Raw genomic sequence first — 24,030 nt, forward strand, 5'->3', positions numbered from 1 at the left:
TTCACTGAAATAGTGCTTAGACTTGGCTGCCGATGCGAAAAACCAAACGGCTAATATGCCACTCTTATGGGAAATTGCCTTGACGGAGATTTTGTGACAAACACTAAAACGCGTTTTTCTCGGAATACTTGATTTGGCATAATAGCCGAATTTTCAATTATGGGCAGCGAAAGTTTCCTTAAATTGCTACTTAAAATTTGACAAATACTTAAAAAAGGTTTATTTATTACACTTGATTATTGCATCATTTGACCCCTCGGTAATTTTGGTTTGTTTTTGAAGTTTGTCTGCTTTTTAAGTGGGCTGCAGCCCAGTTATCAAGCACACAGTTAAAAAGCAGCCCAGTTAAACAACGCCCACTTACCGAACAAGTACTGTACTAATTTTATTAAGCAAAAAATATCGCCACGTGATTTAAACTTAAAACTATTTGCTAAATATCAACGTGTTTTTAAAATTTCTCTTTTTCCGATCCTTTAATCCCAAAATTGAAAAAAATTTAAAAGCTTAATAACCCTAGGGCAAATGCAAATTTTTTTGTTGAGATTTTTGATAAATGAGGCAAAATTTCAAAATCTCATTTGAAAAAAAAAAACATGTACAATAAACTGTAAACTATACAGGATACATTCAATATCGTTTATAAATGTATTTTCAATCAATTTTAAATTTTGGGACCACTCATCAAAAATAGACGCAACACTTTAAAAAACATTATTTTCAAGAATATATTGATATAATGAAATTGAGTGGTTTTAGCATGACTGTTACATTGCATAAAGCATACTGTGATACCTTTTGTTAAAAAATAAATAAATCTAAATTTAGTTTGTTTGCCAATAAAAAAAATGTTTAAAAAAATGTCGTTGAGGTTACTAGAAAAGATTGTGCTTGAATTTTAGAATGATATGCTTTGGGTGCAACATAAATTGAGCACATTTAAACAAGAACACATTCGGATAAATAAAACACACCAAGAGATCAATTTCTGCTACTTTTATTCAAAGATGTCCGCGCCAACGTGCTCCACGACGTCACACGATTTCGTTTTTTACGCTTTATATGTTACACTTAGACATTTAGGGAGGTTAATTAAACTACACTTTCTCACGCATTTCTTACACTAAACACCTACATTTAGTACTGGCACACGAGACGAAATCGACACACGATCTCAACTCTCGCGTATTTTTTTGGTTTGTGTTGATGATAGATATTTTGCGTTGTTTTGTTTTTGGTTCGAGCTACTTTTATATGGTTCAATGTACATGCGAGCAACTGTTAGGTCGCTCGGCTTTGGATGAGATTAAAATTAGTATAAAATAATAAAATTCGTTTAATTCTACCGCAAAAAAATGGCAATCCTTTGACTAGATTTTTTTTGATAAACGCTGCCTTTTGTACGATTTTTGTTTTGTTTTTGGTATCTGTCGAAATCATTGTACCAACTATTTTTTAGAGAAAATAAAAATAAATTCATTGATTGTATTTGCATAATTCAAACATAAATAACATTTTGGCAAGTTTCCTGCGTTGGTTTATGGCAACAAAATGGCGGTACTTTGGTAATGCTCCGAACAAAATAATAATGTGAGTAAACCGTCACCGGGAAATAAAGGAAAGTTAAATGAAATCGTTCAAAGTTGGTTGCTTGTTAGTTCAAACACACCCAGATTAGTAACTAGACCTACGTAATAGAAAACAATCCTCAGTCGATGAGGAATTTGAGGAAATTTTAGCTACTTCGCACCCTCCAACAATTAATTCAGCATCAAATTCACGACTAAATTTTAAAATTGACAGTGTTAGTAATGTTAAAAAAAGCAAATTAGTTGGTCAGATCCTCCAAGAGCTCCTCGGTGCTCCGGTTGGCCTTCTTGAACTCTTCCATGTACTTTTGCGGCACGGTCCACTCGAGCAGCTCCTGGACGTTCTTCTTGAGGCGGTTGGCCGGCTCGAGCGTTTTGTCGTCGCACGCGGTGCGGCCAGCGCACTTGAGCGAATCCACGAGGACGTTGTCGATGAGCCGCTTGTCGAAGCCCAGATCCTTGAGCCGCTCGTCGGTGGAGATCTTCTTCAGCAGGATGGCCACCAGGAAGCGCATGTGGGACAGGGGCATCGGCGGATCCACCCCGCTGTTGGCGGCCTTGACCTAAAATCAATGAGAGATTTAATTTAATATGTTTTATCTCAAAGCTCAAAAGCTCCTCAGTCTCACATTCCGGTCGATAATCTCCTCGACGCTGGCCGCCGGCTGTTGCGTTTCCGGCGAGCAGCTCGCCATGTGCGTCTGGTGGTCCAGCTTCGTCTTGAAGAAGATGTTGCAGTGCTTGCAGAGGTACGACTTGTCCTGGTTGTGGATAGAGAGCATGTGCTTCTTGAGGTGGGGCAGCTGCGAAAAGCCAACGCTGCAAATCGGACACTCGAACGGCTTTTCGCCCGTGTGCTTGCGGATGTGCAGCTTGAGGACGCTCGAGTGGGCGAACGCCTGCCAGCAGACCTGGAAGTGCAGAATATATTATTAATAAATGTTTGGTTTACCAAATAGGCTTAATTGAAAAACATTATCGAAATTTATAATCTAACTTTTTAGCACAGCCAATCTTTCTGAGTCGAATAATTCCAACAGATTTTTTTTTTTAAAGTAAGTGCGGTGAATCAACGAACCATAAAAAAATCATTTATTTATTTATTGAATTTTCATAAGAATCCCAATTAAATTTAATTTAAAATATTTGCGAGTCTTAATCTCTTTAGTTTAAACTTAACTTCTATATTTTGTTTAAATTTTATCGACCAAATTTCATGTGACATAGGACAGTTTTGCTTAGAACTAATCCCATCCTCCAAATTCAATCAGAAAAGCAAAGTACAAAAATGCAAGACAAAAATGTCTAAAATGAACAAAACGACAAAAATGACCACAATGACCAAAACAACCAAAAAGAATGAAAAAACCAAAACGACAAAATGACCAAAATGACCAAAATGACCAAAATGACCAAAATGATAAAAATGATCAAAATGATCAAAATGGTCAAAATCTACAAAATTACCAAATTTATCCAAATTACCAAAATTACCGAAATCACCAAAATTACCAAAATTACCAAAATTACCAAAATTACCAAAATTACCAAAATTACCAAAATTACCAAAATTACTAAAATTACCAAAATGATCTAAATGTCCAAAATGACCAAAATGACTAAAATCAATTTGACCAAAATGACCAAAATGACCAAAATAACCAAAATAAACAAAATGACCAAAATTGCCAAAATGAACAAAATGACCAAAATCACCAAAATGGCCAAAATAGACAAAATGACCAAAATGATCAAAATGACCAAAATCACCAAAATGGCCAGAATGGCCAAAATTACCAAAATAACCAAAATGATCAAAATGACCAAAATGAACAAAATAACAAAAATGACCAAAATGACCAAATTACCAAAATGAATGAAATGACCAAATTGATCAAATTTACCAAAATGAATTAAATGATAAAAAAAATCGACCAAAATGTCCAAAATGACCCAAATAGCTAAAAATCCCAAAATGATCATAATAACAAAAAATTACCAAAATAACCAAAATGACCAAAATGACCAATATGACCAAAATGATCAAAATGGTCAAAATGACCAAAATGACCAAAATGATCAAAATGACAAAAATGATCAAAATGACCAAAATGACCGAAATGACCAAAATGACCAAAATGACCAATATGACCAAAATGATCAAAATGACCAAAATGATCAAAATGACCAAAATGACCAAAATGACCAAAATGACCAAAACAAAACGATCAAAATGACCAAAACGATCAAAATGATCAAAATTATCAAAATTATCAAAATTATCAAAATTATCAAAATTATCAAAATTATCAAAATTATCAAAATTATCAAAATTATCAAAATTATCAAAATTATCAAAATTATCAAAATTATCAAAATTATCAAAATTATCAAAATTATCCAAATTATCAAAATTATCAAAATTATCAAAATTATCAAAATTATCAAAATTATCAAAATTATCAAAATTATCAAAATTATCAAAATTATCAAAATTATCAAAATTATCAAAATTATCAAAATTATCAAAATTATCAAAATTATCAAAATTATCAAAATTATCAAAATTATCAAAATTATCAAAATTATCAAAATTATCAAAATTATCAAAATTATCAAAATTATCAAAATTATCAAAATTATCAAAATTATCAAAATTATCAAAATTATCAAAATTATCAAAATTATCAAAATTATCAAAATTATCAAAATTATCAAAATTATCAAAATTATCAAAATTATCAAAATTATCAAAATTATCAAAATTATCAAAATTATCAAAATTATCAAAATTATCAAAATTATCAAAATTATCAAAATTATCAAAATTATCAAAATTATCAAAATTATCAAAATTATCAAAATTATCAAAATTATCAAAATTATCAAAATTATCAAAATTATCAAAATTATCAAAATTATCAAAATTATCAAAATTATCAAAATTATCAAAATTATCAAAATTATCAAAATTATCAAAATTATCAAAATTATCAAAATTATCAAAATTATCAAAATTATCAAAATTATCAAAATTATCAAAATTATCAAAATTATCAAAATTATCAAAATTATCAAAATTATCAAAATTATCAAAATTATCAAAATTATCAAAATTATCAAAATTATCAAAATTATCAAAATTATCAAAATTATCAAAATTATCAAAATTATCAAAATTATCAAAATTATCAAAATTATCAAAATTATCAAAATTATCAAAATTATCAAAATTATCAAAATTATCAAAATTATCAAAATTATCAAAATTATCAAAATTATCAAAATTATCAAAATTATCAAAATTATCAAAATTATCAAAATTATCAAAATTATCAAAATTATCAAAATTATCAAAATTATCAAAATTATCAAAATTATCAAAATTATCAAAATTATCAAAATTATCAAAATTATCAAAATTATCAAAATTATCAAAATTATCAAAATTATCAAAATTATCAAAATTATCAAAATTATCAAAATTATCAAAATTATCAAAATTATCAAAATTATCAAAATTATCAAAATTATCAAAATTATCAAAATTATCAAAATTATCAAAATTATCAAAATTATCAAAATTATCAAAATTATCAAAATTATCAAAATTATCAAAATTATCAAAATTATCAAAATTATCAAAATTATCAAAATTATCAAAATTATCAAAATTATCAAAATTATCAAAATTATCAAAATTATCAAAATTATCAAAATTATCAAAATTATCAAAATTATCAAAATTATCAAAATTATCAAAATTATCAAAATTATCAAAATTATCAAAATTATCAAAATTATCAAAATTATCAAAATTATCAAAATTATCAAAATTATCAAAATGATCAAAATTATCAAAATTATCAAAATTATCAAAATGATCAAAATGGGCAAAATGACCTAAATGACCAAAATGACCAAAATGACCAATATGACCAAAATTACCAAAATGACCAAAATGACCAAAATGACCAAAATGACCAAAATGACCAAAATGACCAAAATGACCAAAATGACCAAAATGACCAAAATGACCAAAATGACCAAAATGAACAAAATGATCAAAATGGTCAAAATGGTCAAATGACTAAAATCACCAAAATGGCCAAAATAGACAAAATGACCAAAATTACCAAAATGACCAAAATGACCAGAATGACCAAAATGGACAAATCGACCAAAATTATTAAAATGGCCAAAATGACCAAAATGGCCAAAATGACCAAATTGACCAAAATTAACAAATCAACCAAAATTAACGAAAAACACCAAAATGACCAAAATTACCACAATGACCAAAATGACCAAAATGATCAAAATGAACAAATCGACCAAAATGAACAAAATTACCAAAATTACCAAAAATACCAAAATTACCAAAATTTAAAAAAAATACCAAAATTACCAAATCGACCAAAATGACCAAAACATTATTTTAGAATATTTTTTAATTTGATATGTTTCAGAGGAACAAAAAAGACAACTTTTGAGCTATGACCCAGCAACTTTTTTTTTAATCTGGGTTCACAGAATATGTCTTTTTTTCACAATCGGTCAACATTTATCTATGACACTCGAAAGTGCAGTTTGTACGAGAAAGAAATCGGTGAAATACGTGGAAACACACAACTTTTTTACTGTTTTATCTGCAGTCCATCCAAATGTTCCCAAATGTGAGATTCTTATTGGAAATTTGATGTACCGTAAACCGGGGTGACTTTGATAGGATTTCAATTTGTTTTTAGAATATTTTCCAACAGGTAAGGTTTTTCTCAAGATTATTATTTTTAAAACATGTACTGGGGTAGACTACACAAAGTCCATGCACTATTTCGGAAAAAAAGTTTTTTCAATAATGTTTAGAAAAATAGTTACGTTAAAAATTCTTAGTTTTAATTCCGGGGTGACTTTGATAGTCATAGTTTTTCTTGTTAAAATCATATTTAAGATGTTCAAACTTTATTTGTACGCTAAATGTACCATCACTAAAGTAGCTGATATAGTTTTTAAGAAAAAAAAAATCAATGTTTATATTTAGTTAACTGAGTTGATATGCTTTTTTAATAAAATACATATAAATTTTAGGTAAACTTGTTAAAAAGTCGGAATTTTGCATGAAATTTGTTAAAACTAGTTTTGTTTATAAAATTATCGATTTATATTGCATTTTATACTGAAATCAAAGCACGAATCACAAGTTTTAAAATTTTACACGAAATTTGTTCAACTGAAATTGCCTATAAATTTGGAGATTATTTTTAATTGTGTTTCAAAAACACCTATTATTTATTATTTACAAACTTTTTTAACCTTCTCTTAGTGGAAAATTGTCCAAAGAATCCGAAAATGCATTCCGTTTTCCGATTAAAAATCATGTTCATTGCGAAAATCATGACACTTTGAGAAGTTTAAAATAATGACTTTCATCAACATTTTCTTAACTATAGTTAACAAACTTTTTAAACTTGTCAAAATTTTATGAAAAGTTCTTCTTGAGGTACTTTGTACACTTCTCTACCACGGTCAGTATGTTTCTAAACCATTCCTTACGTATTTTAATCGTATTCTTCATTGGCTATCAAAGTCACCCCGTTTTACGGTACTATGGATATACCCATTTTAATCACTCTAAGCCGTTCGACAAATTCTCATAACTATTGCACAACATTTTTACATACATCAACAATGGAAAGGTGCTTGTTCACTTTTATTTGAGCTATTTGTTACATTGGAACAGTCAAAACCACTTTGTAAAAGCTGTAATTCATGATCAAAGTGCTGATCGATTCAGATGAATGTTAAATTTTGTAAATGATGTTTTTCTCAACCAGGGTAGAAGAATGGAAGAAGTAAAAAAACTGAAAATTATTGTTTGAAAAAATTAACATAAAAGGATTTCTAAAGATCAATCCACTTAAACGAATCATCTTTGCAGTCAACTTTACCTAGTAAGCCTAGCGGCTTTCATGTTCATGTTTGATCAAATCAAAATGCACCAATTTTCATCCTTTTATTAAGTGAATTAATACAATGCAGGTTAAATACCCTTTGAAAACATAAAAATAAAATATAAATAAAATAAAAACATATAGTGTACCGTCAACTGGGGCGAATTGGGATAGCAGTTTTAACCATGTGAGAGCACAATATTTTTATTTTTCTGGTTGGTTTCGGATAGAACAGACTCAGACCAACAAAATGTGTACACTAGGGTGCCCAGAAAAAATGAACCCCTGCTCCACATGCAAAAAACGGGTTTTTGGGTTATTTTAAACATCTGTGCAAATGCAAAAACCCGAGCCTAAAGTTCTTGAAAAAAATGTTTTTCGTACAAAAATGACTTTTTTAAATCGCTGATAACTTCTCAGGGTTAAGTTTTACAGCTTTGGTATGTTCTACAAAGTTGTAGAGCATTAAATTCACAATAAGAATCTCACTTTTGGAAATATTTGAATGAAAGTAGCGCACCGTGCATACCAAACCGTAAAAAAATAATTTTCCATTCACCTTCGAGTATCAATGGGGAAATGTTGACCGATTTTGCTCATATTTGGCCCAGAGTCCTAAAATAGGTCAAGGAACAATATTCAGCTTGTGGAGCGAGGTTTTGAGAAAAAGTCCTATATTCTGGGCACCCTAGTGTACACCCATTTCCAAATTTAAAACCTGTAAGTGCTCTAAACACTTCTATCCCTATTCAAACTTTAGTCCCGATTCGCCCCAGATGACGGTAATTTCTTTTAAGTTTAAACACCGTTCCAACTCACCTGACACCGATACGGCCGCTCCCCGGTATGGATCCTCTGGTGCACCACGAGCTGCGATCGCTGCGAAAACACCGCCCCACACACCGCACACCCGTGCGGCCGAATCATCTTGTGCGTTCGCATGTGCTGCGGCAGATGACCCTTGAACATCTTGTTGCAAATGTTACAGTGGAACGCCTTCAAGTTCGCGTGATAACAGAGGAGATGCTTTTTGAGCGCATCCGGCCGGTAGAATCCCTTGCCACAGATGTGGCACGTGTAATCTCGAATGTCCAGGTGACTCTTGAGGTGCATTTTGAGGTTCGCCGCGCAGGAAAATGCCGACGGACAGTGCGGGCACTTGTGCTTCCGGATGCCGTTGTGGGTGGCCAGGTGCTGGGTTAACTGAAACGGGGAAGGAGGAACTTTGGTTGAAAAAGATGCCTGGAAAAGATTCTTATATTTTTTTTTTGTTTAAAGGGAACACGTGAACGCGGCGCCGACATCAGAGAAAATGTCAATCGCGCCGTAACGACGACGACATCGGCGTGTTCCAATTATCCGGTTCTTGTCAACGACGACGACGAAAAAAAACATGAAAGGAATAAGCTCTATTTGCTATTCATACGGCGGGAACGGAGGAAAAGGAAAAATGTTCGATGGAAAAACCCAACAACAACAGCAACGACGACGCCGGGGAAAAAAATGTACGGCACAAAAAGCAATATTTGTGTAAGTAATCAATTTATCGTGTTTTTGATTACAACCTCCTCCCTCCCGCAACATCCTTTGGAACGGTACCGAGTATTGGGAAAGGAAAAAAATATACAAACTCTTGCAAAGTTCAGTGGATCGAAACGGGCTCCGGCGATGCTGGGCTGAACTGATTGAGAGCGAAAGTTCATGAAGGATTAAATGCCATTTATGACGATTTTTTTTAAACTACACATGAAAATAGTTAGTTCTAAAAAGTCTACAACCTTGTCAACACATTAATAGTTTTTTTTATGTGTTTAAAAAACACAAAATTTATTATTTATCACAAAAATGCACACATGCAAACCTAAACTCGGGCTAACCTCCTAGCCCAGCACAGACCGAAGCCACCCCCTCCCCTTTTTGGAGCACGGTGTGAGGGTGGCACAGATTGAAAATTTGTATTTGAACGTTAGAGGGGGGTGGACGGACGCGGGCGAGTGTCAAAAACAGGCGAATAATTTCCAACATATTTTGCCTGCGAGCGGGTGCCACTCACAAATGGGCGCGCCGGAATCGGGAGCTACCGGGACGAAAAAGGGAGTTTGATTTGAAGTTGGGAGGAATTGCAACCCTCGAGAATTATTTAACAACAACACTAGCGAGCGGGAGTTAATTTGAACTTCGATACCTGGATGTTAATTATTCAAATTAGAAACCGTTTTGCGCCCAGTAATTATCGCCTGCAATTATTTTTCAATTATCGAGGTTTTTTGTTCTTTTGATCGTAAAAAGAGCTTGATGTTTGCAATTTTCTTGCATGGGAAAGTCCTGGTGACACCGGTTGACAAGTATAAAGGCAATTTTCTAAATATAGAATGCCGTTGAAATTTTTTTTTCTGCAGCGTAATAATGATAATTTATTTAGGAAAGTGATAATAGGATCATTTTTTTTTTTCAACGACAGAAAAGGGCGGATAAGTATATTGACAGTTTGAACCGTTTTGTTAATTCTTAAGCTTTAACTTTTTTTGGATTTAGAGTCCTTTCAAATATTTTTCAAAGTGTATTAAAACGAAGTAAAAGAAGAGGTCAAACATAAATTTTAAAAATATAAAAAGTAAAACTAACAGGCCGTGGTTTCAGAACAGTTGTTTTCAAATCACTAGTTTTCAAAAAAAAACTGAACATTGTAAATTCCAGAGAACACAAAAGAATATCTAAATTGAAATTACAAGCCATGGTATCAATATTTCAATACAAAAAAAGGGTTTTCCAATTCATCAGCTCAGTTGTTAAAATTAAAGCAACTCAAAACAAAATCCATGCCCATACCCTTTAAATATCTTTTAAATATGACGTACAATTTCATTTTTTCATGAAAATTTTAAAATAATATTTAATTTGTTGATAATCAGTTAAACTACACCCAGTTACCGAACAAGTACTGTATTGACAAAAAATAGTTTTCGACAAAATAAACATTTTGCAACTTAATATACAATTCTCTACCGAAACCGGAAATGGATTTTATTTGTATTTCTTGATTTGGCTCAAACTTTGTGGGGACCTTTTCTATAACCAAAGAAGCCATTTTTTGTCATTGGTTCACCCATACAAATCTCCATACAATTTTGGCAGCAGTTCATACAAAAATGGTACGTAAATATTCGAAAATCCGTAAATTTTGAAGGAATTTTCTGATCAATTTGATGTCTTCGGCAAAGTTGTTGATCAATACCTTCTGTTCTGAGAACTGTTAAAAAAAAAGTACATGGAAAAAAATCTTTCCGATTTTTTAACTAACTTTTTTACGAAAAAACTCCGCCGAGTTATGATTTTTTGAAAATATAGTTCTTTTTGAAAAAAACGAAATTTCAAACATAAAATTTGTTCGACCTCATTTTTTTATGTAAATTTGAATTTGCATTCGAAAAGTACTTTACAGATTTTTTTGGTAAAGTGCCTCATTTTCAAGACAGTGAGTGACCATTTCTAAAAATATTTTTTTTAAAGGTTCAGAAAATTAGCTAAGAAACTTTTTAAGAGACATTGAAGATTGAACTTCTTGTCGTGAAATTTTCCGATCTTTTCAAAAATCATATTTTTTTTTGGAATCAAGACTAACATTTCAAAAGGGCATACAATTGAATGTTTAGTCCTTCAACAATTCCAATATGACAAATATGCAAATATTGCAGATATGCCTTCAAAAATAAGTAAATGAAAAAAATCCCTGATTCTAAAGGCTATTTGTGAACGGCACCTCATTAATGTTATTGACAACCACATTTTATCAAAAAAGTATTACTCTGCGTCATTTCAACTGATATTAGTTTTCTTGGACGCAAATGAAAGGTTAATAGTTGGACTATTAGGGAAAAATAGTCTCGAGTTTCAAAAATCAAGCAAAACATTTCATAAGGACGTATAAAAACTTCAAAATTCCGTTTGGACGGTGTATGGAAAAAAGAGGCTATGCCTGAAAATACCCAAGTAGCACTCATAACTTGTCGACTGTTGAATAACAGTTAGACAGCTGTTTTTGATCAACATAAGAGAAAAAAAACGTCAACGTTAGTTAAGTAACTGTTGGTTTCACTACTTGTATAACTGACTTATGTAACTCTAGAGATTTATGCCACACAAGTGTTAAAACACAGTCAACATCACTCTTTTCCAACTTTAACACACAACATAGGGAATATTTTCACATGTTTGGGAGGGTAAGCACTTGCTCCTAACTCCATCCAATTTGCTGATTTTCACTATTTAAACAATTTATTTTGGAACACTTTTGATAGAAACTTGTTTGCTCACTTCCTATTGAGCTATTTATCACTTTATTTCACTTGAAAACACTTTTTATGAGCTGTAATTGAATGTCAAAATGCTGATATGCCAAGATGCTGTTCCCTCATCTGCAATGTTTACTCGAAAACAGTTTTTTGAATAAAAACAATATTACACTGTTTGTTTCACTGCTTATCTAACATTGTCATGTGACGGAATCTTCTGAAAAATGGGCGTGGCCAACCATTCTATAAATAACCTTAGGTTTTCTCGCTTTGTTACACAAATGTTATCGGAGAATAGATTATATAACTGATGCTCAACATACATATTCAACTTGACATTGCGTGTTGTTAGGCGGTGTAAATTTGTACATGAGGAATTGAGAGTTTCAATAATGTTTATTTATTGAAGATTGCAATAGTTTTGATTGTTGACCGATTGATTTGTTAACATATCGCTAGTAAAAGCTACAAAAAATATCAGCTTATAGAGTTTATGATAGAGAAAATAACAAATCAAAACCATACCGATTTTCAATATTACTCCGTGGTACGGTAATCGAAATGACAGTTGAACCGGTTTGTTATAACAAAGTTATATAGTGGAGTTATAAAAACTGACTTGAAACAAACTTATATAACTTCAATTCCAATGACAGCCTTCGTTGGAGTTGAGTTCTTTAGCTAACAAAACAGACAGCAGCCTTCTTATTGACGCTTGGGCCAGCTTGTTTACTGTGAAGCCCCGTGGAGAGATGTGGAAGCGCGACTGGACCTGCCGTGGAGATAACAACAAATCGTCGAAGTCATCGGATCGAATCTTGGGAAAGAGGAAGTTCATCAAAAAAGGAAAATCTAAAAGTTCGCCATGCAGAGAATTTCACACTTATCACCGGTAGACTGCGGGCCATGATTGTTTTTCTTTTTTTAAATTCAATTTCGAATTATTTTCAATAAATCTGGCAGAAACTAGTGTACTTTTTTTTAATTAGCTTCGTCGTTGATTGAAATTCTAATAAGAAATGTTTGTTTACATGTAAGTTAGTCGACGGTTAGACAGCTGTTTTCAATCTAACTTTTCTTTCCGGTGTGCGCTTTGATTTGACAGCACAGCCGTCAACCACGCCCCCTTTTTTCGTTGAATCTATTGTTAGATAGCACAGTGTTGTCAAATACATTTGTACAACTTACTCTGATAACTTGCATCTTTTTCTTGCAAGTTATACAACAGAAAAAAGTGCGCTTTTTCCAGTTCACAGGAGTTGTAGAACAAGTTGTGGTAACGAGGCGGATTGGTTATACAACTAGTTAGGAAATACGTTTATCTGACAAAGTGTGTTGCTTGGGATTGTTATCGAAATCGAAACAATAAAATGTTTTAAACAAAAAAAAATAGAGAGGTGATACAAAACCAGATTGAAGGATAAAAATATTGAATTGAATGTTCAACTCATCAAACATTCTAATTCCAAATTACCCCAAAAAAGTGTTCAAATGACCCCATAAGGCATGTCCAAAGTACCTCATACGGGTGTAACCTTTTATTTTTTGCGATGAAAATGGGTTTTTTAGAGGTGGGCAAAATCGCTCTTCTTGGAGCCGCTCATTTTAAAATGAGCGGCTCATTTGAACGGCTCTTTCGTTCTTTTTAAATTTTTTGATGAAAAGACTGTTTCTGGAGCCAAAGACCAAAGACCGGAGTTTAAAAAGAACCGCATTTTTTTATGAGCCATGGTTCGTTCGCTCTTTTTAATGAACCAGCTGTTTGAGCGGCTCAGTTTTTTTAGCCCACTTCTAGTTTTTTTAACTAAAATTTACCAAAATGAATGGCTTTTTTTCATCGATTATGATCTCTAATATCCTCTGATGCCATCCACATTGCTTTAAAATATTTATCAAGCCTGTGGCAGGGTGTCCAAATTACCCCAAACTCCCCAATACATTCCTAGACCACTATGAAATGGTTAAAGAATATTTTTCGAAATCTATGTCGCGGTTTCCGAATAATAACTTTTATTTTTGTCCAATTTATAAAACATTTTCACAGCCTGGAAATTTATCCCTATTGAAATTTGAACGTTGGGAGCCTGAAAATCATTCTAAAAAAAAGCCATCTCACTCACCTGCCCGCCCCTCGCGAACGTCTTCGGACACATCGAGCACTTGTACGGCTTCTCGCCGGTGTGCACGCGCATGTGCAACCGCAGCCGCTCCTTGATCGGGAACGTCTTGCTGCACAAATCGCACGTAAACAGCGTGTCCGTGCCGTGCTGGGACGCGATGTGGTTCTTCAGGCAGCCGGCCTGCCGGAACCGGTTCTCGCAGTGCGGACACGCGTACGGCCGCTCGTCGTTGTGGATGCGCAGATGCTTCCGCAGATCGTTCGCCCCCATGAAGGTCTTGTTGCACACCTGGCACACGTACTGCTTGCGTTCCTTCTTGCTCTTGTCGGATTTGGACTTTTTCGAGTCCGGGGAGGACGAGGTGCATGAGTCTTCGCCGGCGGATTCTTCGTCGTCATCCGGAAGGTTGGTTTCTTCGGGTTGGGGGGTGGGTTCCTTCGGAACCGGTTCCGGCTCTGCCTCGACGACCTTTTCCACCACCTTGTTGTTGTTGGTTTCGGCCGTTTTGGCGACCTTGGCCTTTACAGCGGCCTTACGCCCACGAGCTCCACGTTTCATTTTGAGGTTAGGTTAGGTTTAGTATGACTTAAATGCACGATTGTACTCGATCGACTGTTGACTACTCTTCACGGTATGGCACACTACTGGCAAGACTCGAGAGTTCTTGCCTTTTCGTTGGTTAGTTTTAAGCAATAAGAAAGAGTGTTCTACTACGCATATAGGAGAGAAAGTTTGTGTTAGTAACACCACCACCACCACCACCAGATAGCACGATAAGCAGTTGATTACATCACTTCGGGTTTCCTAACCCTCTACCCCAGCCACAGCTCAACGCTTTGTCGTCCTGCTCTACTTTCCTGCTGCATTATGCATGGACACTACGATTTCTTCGGGTTCGCCGTTTGTTCCGATTTTCAAGGCGCTTAATATGCGCATTCAAAGCATACGCGGTTCAGGGTTGAAAAATCGGAGACGACGCGCAAATTGAAATTCTAATTTATTCTTTTCACCAGCAGCAGCAGCAGCGCAGAGGTTTCGTCGCCTGTGACCGACCGGGGACTTCCTTCTGCAGGGTCAATCCCTGGGGTGACACACGTGTTCTGCTGGAGCAAACCTAAAAAAAGAAAAAGACGGACAAGCGATTAGATTTCGAACAACTCCGTGACAAATTCTTCATTTTACATGATGAAATAAGATTTCAAGCTCTAGATTAAGCACTTCTACTCTGTGCCAACTGACTGAACGGAATCGTGTGTTTAAAGTGACGAGACGTTTCTTCTCTCAAGATAAGCTGAGCAAACAAATGTTACGAGAGCTGAACGAGCTGCTGATAACCAACCGAGACAGACGTGGAAGTTCTACGAGATGCAAGTTCTAACTGCAGTGCAGGAACAGGAGTTCGCCCGGCATGAAGAATTTCAATTCAGGATAAAGTTGGAAACCCCTCCGTGTTTTGTCTATGGTTCCTGGTGATCGTCGCCATAAGGCACCCCTTCCCTTATGTACCGGGTTGGCTTGGTTGGTATATAAAAACGGGAATTTCGGTTTCCCCCTTGGTTCAGTAATAGTGCTGTCGAGTAGAGCGGGTCAATGAATTAATTCGCTTTCCGGTTGACGCAGATTTGGATACAAACAACAGCGGTACTAGGGTGGTGGCTAGATAGTTTGGACAGATTAATGAAGAACTTCCATTCGTGCAGTTTTTTGCTTTTTTCTACAATAAATTCCTTTTGGGAGAACTGTCATTTCTACCACTCGAATCGGGTGCTCCATTCAATCAATCAAAACTTTTGTGACTTGATTCGTGCGGTTGAAATTACAGCAAAGCAAAAACTGCTCGAATGCCAATGTTCCATTGCTTCAAATCAGTTAAAACTTACAAAATGTTGCTTGAAGCACGATAATTTTTTTTTTTTAAAGATTTGTTTTTAAGTATTTCGAAACTTAATGCAAAACTTAATCCAAAACATAACTGAAACACAGGGCTTATAAAATGTTTTATAAAATTCGATTCTATAGAATCGGGATGGTGTCAGCTATCCATTGCAATGGAGCACTTCCATTCGAGCAGTTTTTGCTTTTTTCTACAATGTATTTCTTATGGAGCGAACTGTCAAAAACTGCTCGACTGCGGGTGCTCCATTATAATCACATTAAAATTTTCACAAAAATACGTATTTTTCCTATATTCGTAAAACGCGATTTTTTCTCGAAAAAAAAATCTAAAAATCATTTTTTTCAGCAAACTGGGTATCAAATGATCTGGATTTTTTCATATATTTCGGAAGCAATAACTTTTTTTTTTGAAAATACTAAAATTTCCACAAAACTACGTATTTTCGAAAAAATACTAAAATTTTAAGTTTTGACAATTTGGGTATCAAATGATCGATTTTTTTTTTGGTACATTTCGCAAGAAATATTTTTTTTTTTAAATACTCAAAAATTTTACAAAACTACGTATTTTCGAAAAAAAAATACTAAAAATTTCAGTATTTTACAATATTGGTATCAAATGATAGGGATTTTTTCATTCATTTTAATTTATTTCAATTTTTTCAATTTCAATTTGTGTTTTTATTAGAATTTAGCAGTTCTGTTCCAAGATATTACATTTGCAATTCAGAGATTTGGAGAACCTTTCAACTGAGATCAATTCATAAGCCTTTGCAGGGAGGGTACATATTTCTACGTTTAGATTTTGCTAGCTGAGTGTTCTTTTAGGGAAAATAAATTTTGAGAAAAAACCCTAGATCTATGATTTTAATCTATTTAATAAATATGCTAACCATATTTTCAATTGACCCTAACTGCAGCCATCCATGTTGCATGTTTCCATAAAAGCCAAACAAATTTAATGAAATTCAGAGTAATTGTAGTGATTGGTTTACTTTTTTTCAATCAAGTCTCCACAAATGCACAATTATTATATTTTTTTAATTTATTGCTCATTGCATTTATTTCTAAGAAATATACAATAATTTAAAACATTCACCTAAGTATCTTTAAGTTATTTAAGCAGATCAAGCTATTTTTTGTTTTATGAAATGCCAAATCGTCAGCTGTGTGCTTTCTTGTGACAACGACCATTTAGTACTATTCGAGAAAACTAATTTGGGTACACCAGTTAAAAGATACAGTAAATTATGTAATCAAAAATTTGAAAAGCACGTGTCACAAGTGTGTTTCGAAAGTAAAATTGTACTACGTGTCACAAGTGTGCACAGAATTCCCATACAAACTAAAATATGCTTAAATCAATAGTTTAACCGACTTAATCAGTATATTTTTAAAAACAAAAGATTGCATTGCCTTCAGAAAATGTGTTTCAACATAAATTTGTGAAAAACAAGAAATTTTTTCCACATTTTCCAACAACATGTATGACGTGTCACAAGTGTGCACGATCATTTTGATGATAAAATGGTCTATGTCACAAGTGTGTATTGCGATATCCGGGAAACGGAAGCGAGTTTCCAAAATCGGGTTAAAGCATCTTGTAGTGTTTGTTAAGTATAGGAAAACGTCATCATTAACTCATTTTCGACCAAAATGGTCTATGTCACAAGATAGCACATAGCTGACGAAATGATTATCCTATTAAATGATTTTACATGTTTACTTTAATAGTTTGAAGAGATTATTTTGCTGTTAAAAACCCCTTTCAATTTTCCTTTTTAATTTTCAATTAAAACTTTGCAGTTTTAAATAGAAAAGATATTTATATAAAAAAAAATAGTTGATCAACATCAAATAATATAAATAAACTTAGAAATGTCAGCAGCTCGTTTTTCAAAATTTCTAAATAACTCCCTTGTGTGATCTTGATCATTGTCAAAAAAAATATTGTTTTGTTTCTAAGATTTATTATCATAAATTTTAAAAATATAAAAAAGGTTAAACATTTTCAGTAAAGAAAAAATATAGTTGTCGAATCGAACGCAAAATGATTTACAGTTGACTTTCTAGTTGTCGATGTTGAACCGTTGAGACCGTTGAGAGCGGGAGGTATCAAATTATAGAACGAAATATCAAAGCATGATTCATGCAGGGACTGAAAAATTTATTGACAACTGGAGCAATATTGATATCGAGAAGATCGATAGCCAGAGTGCCAACTGTATTTTAATTTAATTAAAAATAAGGATTTAATCTCTGAATTTTGTTGAAAAATATAATTTACAGGCCGATTCAATAAAGTAAGTAAGCATCACTTTTTCTAAAACAGTTATCTACGTGCTCATATATTGCGTGTACGTACACGAAGGGTTGTTTTAGTGCAACTCTTCAGCTTTCTGGATTTTATGGCTGGAAAACATTTCACAAAAATAAGCAATTATTTTAAAATAAGGTTAATACCAATTTAATTTCGAGCTTGAAGCCATCCGTTTTGTCTTTATTTAAAAAAATCTATTCATCGCATTTTTCTTCAAAAAATTTAGTAATAAAAATGTTTTAACGTATAAATTTTGTATCAATGAAATTATGTTCTAAATTTATTATAACTTATATATTACAACAACACTGAACTCAACTAATACTTATTGTTGGAAAATTCACAATTATACTCAAAAAGCTTTACATAAATTTTTGTTTGTAACTTTTTGAAAAATCTGGTCTCTTACGAAAGGCCGATTTACTTGAAAGGCAGAATTCTCACAAGGCCGAATCTCATAAAGCAAACCGTGTTTACTATTATTATTTTTAAAACCATAGTTATGTAACAAAAATTTATTTTGAAATAAAGAAGGCACAACTTTCCTCATTTTTTATGCGTGCCCCAAAAAAATAATTGTAATTATTTAAATTCATTTAAGTGACGAATGATCAAATTTCGGTTATCGTCTCCATAATTTATTAAACAACAACATTGAAATGCTATAATTTTTGAGACGTTCTGCCTACAAATTGTCAAGGGAAACAGGTTGGCCAATGTTTGACAGATCCAAACGCGCTGGACACCAACGGGACCATCCATAAACCACGTGGACAATTTTTTGGGAATCTGTTACCCCCTCGTGGACAATTGTCCACGAAAAACTTTGTATGGATCGTGGACAATCGCCATCAACCCCCTCCTTAAGTGTCCACGTGGTTTAAGAAATGGTCCCAACCGCCTTTTACGCCTAGCAAAACTGGCAGTGTTGCAAGCGCAAAACATACGTTGCCTGTTTCGATTTATTTTGCATCGACCAATCTGTTTCCCTCGACAATCTGTAGTTTTGTCTTCTGAGCAAAAGACAAAATTCGGCCTTTTGAATTTCGGCCTTCCTAGATTCTGCCTTTTGAGTTTCGACCTTTTGAGGCAATCCCGAAAATTCAACCAATATCTTTTTTAAAAGCGAACCACCCCATCTGCTCAAATTTCAACGATGTCCTTAAAATTCAAGCACATTTTTGCATTTTCGCTCTTCACACCCGTTTTCTCCCCTCCACAACGCCTTATGTTTCAAAGTGACGACACCCCACACATTCGCCGTCGTCGTCGTCACCGCGTTGATCCTTACCGAAAAAAAAACTATGTATTTGTATGACTGACTCATTCCATTATGCTTTCATCAGCTGCTTTTGCCAGCGGTCGTGGCGCGCGCTCACGATCGATCGGCACATATGTTGCGCAGATTGCCCTCAGTTTTCTGTTGTTGTTGTTAAAATGTTGGAAATCTATGCTCGCGTGAAGGCGAGTGGACGACGGACGGGAGACCTCACTGGAAGCAACGAACTCGATGAGGGTTCCTCGCTTAATTGAATGAAATTGAAAGGAATGTCCGCGCGTCTCTCCCGCAAGCCCATATGCAACGGGAAAGTTCTTAAAAGAGACGAGGAGGAATAAGAATAATGTGCAACGTCAGCGAAACGAAACTTGATATTTGCTGAGTTATTGTTTTAACGATTTGTGCTGATGGATTCGATAGTGGTCAGAAGGGGCATTCTTTCAGTCTGCAGTTGGGGACACGTTTGTTTACACTTGGAAGAATATAAACAGTTTAGAATGGTTCCAATAAACTCATGAGATTGGAATACGAACAGGGAACTTGAAATTATTAATTAAGTTCTGCTTTTGGAAAAAAAAATCACTTCGGATAATAGAACTAATTAAGTCCCAATATTTTTCCAAAGCCATATCAAACCATGATAATTATGTTTTAAATTTGAGAACAACCCTCATTTAAATATCCAGATCATCGTCTAATTACGTATTATAATTCCGGTTCATTCACTCAACATAGTGCCTCCCCCCAAAACGATTTGTACGAGCGCATAAGTAACGAGTCTTATAAATACATTTTCATTCTCCAAACCCTGCTGAGCACACACAATTTTCCAGCGATAAAAGGGCCCGGCTTCCGGTCCGGTAAAGATCGACTTCTGTTTTTGAATACGTGCCATAAAGTCGTCGTCGCCGAAGCCGCCACAATCATTGAGACAATTCCATGAATGTGATGTGAAGCTTCATTGATTGCGAGCGCGCTAGCTCATCTCGTGAGGGACTGTGAATGACTTCAACGAAGACGACGACGAAAAAACCGTTGTCTTGGTTCAGTTGGCGCGAACAAAGGGCGTCTTTGGGGTTGGGGCTGGTATATGTTTGTGGGGAGTGTGCGGTCATAATTGCTAAATGGATTATTATTTTTATGCAGTGCTCTTCTTTTTTGTGAGCTTCAGAATGATGAATCATGCGACCGGCTGTGTAGCCTTGCCAAAAGAGTTGGGTAATGTTTGCTTGAAACACAGTTAATTTTAGACGTTATCGCTGATAACGTTTCTGAGTCACAAATAACCGATTCCGAGAAGTTTGCGGGAATTTCTCCGATAGTTGAAAATGTGATTAAATAGCTGACGTAAGTTTATTTATTGATATACCCCTTGAGGAAAATTGTAATATCGTTGAAAATGATCTATTTCGGGATAGCCAATGTTGTTTTTTTTTTTAGCTATAACCAGTTATTTTTCCATATTTCTTACCAATGTTGTTGAGTCTTTTGGTGAACCTGTATTTACCCAGTTAAAATCTAATAACATTGATTTGTCAATACAATACCCAAAACTGGTCAGCGCTCGTCCGAGAGAACAATGGCATCGAGCCGAGAGAATAATGGTACCATTTACCGTCACAGAGAACACAGCTCGAGATGGGCTAGAGAGTTCATTTTGGCAACCCTCGAGGTTCATTTGCAAAAAAAAGTTCATCCATAAAAAAAATGTCGACTACTGGAATCGGACCAGCGACCTTCGACACACCAACCCAATGACATAACTGCCTCGGCCACCACCACCACAGTCGATGTATGACATTTGTTGGAGTGTTACAAATAACGAATGAATACATTTGTTTTGATGGTGTCTGTTGGGAGCATTATTCTTTCGATTTTATCACTGAGCCCTCAATACATTTTAAGGGAACGATACTCTCGACTCTTAATTGTGGGTGTAGTATTTTTCAGATGCTTAAAAAAAACCCTATCAGGTGAAAATAACTGGAAAAGTTCAAGTTCTGATATTGTCAGGATTTGGTGTTGGAATACCCAGATTGGCTGTTATAACAAAACAAAATAATAACAGATATCCGGGTTTTTTAAAGGGCCTATAAACTATTGTCTTCATATGTTCATAGGACCTATTCAAAAAAAACTCTAGATATGTTTTCGATAAATAACTCATTCTGTTATCCGAAATTGTTGCAAGCAAATCTAACAACAAATGTTCTCGATAACTCAATTTGGAAGTGGCTGCATTTAATATTGCTTTGTAATTTTCATTTTGTCGTAGAATTTGAATACAGTCCAGACTCGATTATCCGAAGGCCTTGGTAAAATATCACTTCGGATAATCGAATCCCAAACAATTTTTTTTTGTCTTAGTTTTGATTGTCGAGCTAAAGTGATTGAGAATTTTTAAATCCAAGATGGCGGCCAAAATGGCAGGGATGAAATACAGTGGACTTTCTCGTTGTCGATATTAAAGGGACCGTCGAGAGTGGGAGAGTCAAATCATAGAACGAAAAATCAAAGCATGCTTCTTGAAGGGACTGACAAATTTATTTACAGCTGGAGCAATATTGATATAGAGAAGATCGACAGCCAGAGAGTCGACTGTATTGAAAAAAAAATGCATTTTTTAATTTCATTGGCAATCAACCATTCAAATTTGACTAAAATTGGGTCGAATAACACGATTTTTATGTTAAAAATAAGAATGTGTCGAAGTCTCATACAAAACTTCGGATTATCGAACTTCGAATAATCTAGTGTGTACTGTATTTGCCCTTTTCTAATAAGATATTATAATTTTTTGAATTCTGAATAAAATCAGTAAACATTAGCTTACATTAGGCTTACAAAATTTGTTCGACATTTGACCAAAAAAAAATTATGTAAATAGAACTCAGAAAAATAATACAAATGAGCTAATAATCAAAGTGAACTTGAAAAAAAGGCTTAAATTTTCTTAAAATTTTAGCAAAAAAATAACAGGTTTCGTTCTGGAAACATCAACCTATTTGCCAAATTATTGATTTCCTTGGAAAACATGGATATAATTTGAAAAAAACGGGAGCGAATGACCCATAGGGTTAAAGTTCCCTTAATAAAATCAACAACAATTTGAAAAAAAATCTAATTTCTATTTTTGTGCTGTTCACAATGGCCATAATGATTTACTTGACACAATAGGTCAACAATTTCTCATAAATCTAGCCATGTTTACCTAAATAAAAAATAATAACGAATTTAGTTCTGAACATCTTGAAAAAAAAATCGAACAAATTATTGATTTCTTCGAATGTATGGGACCATCCACAAACCACGTGGACACTTTTTTTTGGTAATCTCAACCCCACCCCCCCCCCCCCTCGTGGACAATTGTCCATACAAAAACATTTTTTTGTATGGAGCGTGGACAATCGAAATACCCCCACCCCCTAAAGTGTCCACGTGGTTTATGGATGGTCCCTATATAAACTTTCAAATTTTCATTTTTTTAGCAAATTTTAGTTGAAAGTCCACATTGTAGGGCCAAAGTAATGTTCTTGATAATATTGGTCAAAATTATCCCATAGTTTTGGCAATGTTATTTATCAAAGTTTATAGAAATAGACGTGTAATCAAGTGAAAGCAACTGAAAATGCTTTTTCCTGCGTTGTTGAATCAGTTTTAAAATATTAGTTTTTTTTTTTGTAAAATATTCTTCTCGCAATACAAAATTTCATCTGGACTTAGGAGTTTTGAAAACTAATGATTACAAAATAACTGTTATGTTGTAAAATTCAGTATAAAAAAAACAAATATTCATTAAAATATTAAATTCATAGCTTATAATTTCATTTTCATTTTACAACTCTTATTCATTCAATTATTCAATTAATTTTAGTTCCATTAACTTTTTTGTTCCTTAACTTTGACCAGAGGCAATGGACATTAACTTTAGAAAATATTTTCAAAACAAAATTCATACAAAATATTGCAGATTTTTGTTATTTTTCTACAAAGAAAAAAATCAATTCCCGCTAATCGTGAATTGTTTTCATGAATTTGAGAACCACGAAGGAATTAATTCATGAGTATGTTCCATTAGGATGTAACAAAAATGACTTTTTGGCGGGCATTCAGGGATTTGTTCCAGTGGGCATACTGAACCCAAATCCCAAATATAAGCTTGATTGGACGTAACAGGAGCTGGCGCTCCGCCCTTCAATTTTAAATGGGATTTAACCCGTGAAAATACTTTTTTTTCAAAAATGTCCATTATTGAGGCACTTCGGCCACCAATCGTCCCCGGCAAAAAAAGATATGCGTCGCACCTCGCGACGCCCGAGACGCCATTTGATTTTGCCAGGGCCGATTTCTCGAAAAAAATGCCAAACTTTGAAGGTCTGTACCGAGCTCCAGGGTGCTCCAAACTTCAATGTTATATATACCAAAAGATGAGCAAGGATCTGGCCTACACGCCAGTAATGTTTTTGGTAAACGCATTGGTGGCCAAAGTGCCTCAAAAATAGACATTTTTGAAAAAAAAGTATTTTCACGGGTTAAATCCAATTTAAAATTTAAGGGCGGAGCACCAGCTCCTGTTACGTCCA

General features: G+C 33.9%; 1 protein-coding gene across 2 annotated transcripts in view; it reads right to left on the bottom strand.

Moving 5' to 3' along the window:
- Positions 1 to 980: 980 nt before the first annotated feature.
- Positions 981 to 24,030, bottom strand: part of LOC6047155 (zinc finger protein OZF) — a 32,253-nt gene continuing 9,203 nt past the window's right edge. For both annotated transcript variants that reach the window (XM_038255395.1, XM_038255394.1), the window contains exons 2-5: positions 13,953 to 15,066; positions 8,360 to 8,743; positions 2,219 to 2,500; positions 981 to 2,152 (exon numbers count right to left, since the gene is read on the bottom strand). In XM_038255395.1, the coding sequence (XP_038111323.1) occupies positions 1,829 to 2,152; positions 2,219 to 2,500; positions 8,360 to 8,743; positions 13,953 to 14,510 (1,548 nt within the window). In that variant the 5' untranslated portion in view covers positions 14,511 to 15,066 and the 3' untranslated portion in view covers positions 981 to 1,828. The remainder of the gene's footprint in view (positions 2,153 to 2,218; positions 2,501 to 8,359; positions 8,744 to 13,952; positions 15,067 to 24,030) is intronic.

This window comes from Culex quinquefasciatus, chromosome 2, assembly GCF_015732765.1.
Source record: "Culex quinquefasciatus strain JHB chromosome 2, VPISU_Cqui_1.0_pri_paternal, whole genome shotgun sequence".
NCBI lineage: Eukaryota > Metazoa > Arthropoda > Insecta > Diptera > Culicidae > Culex > Culex quinquefasciatus.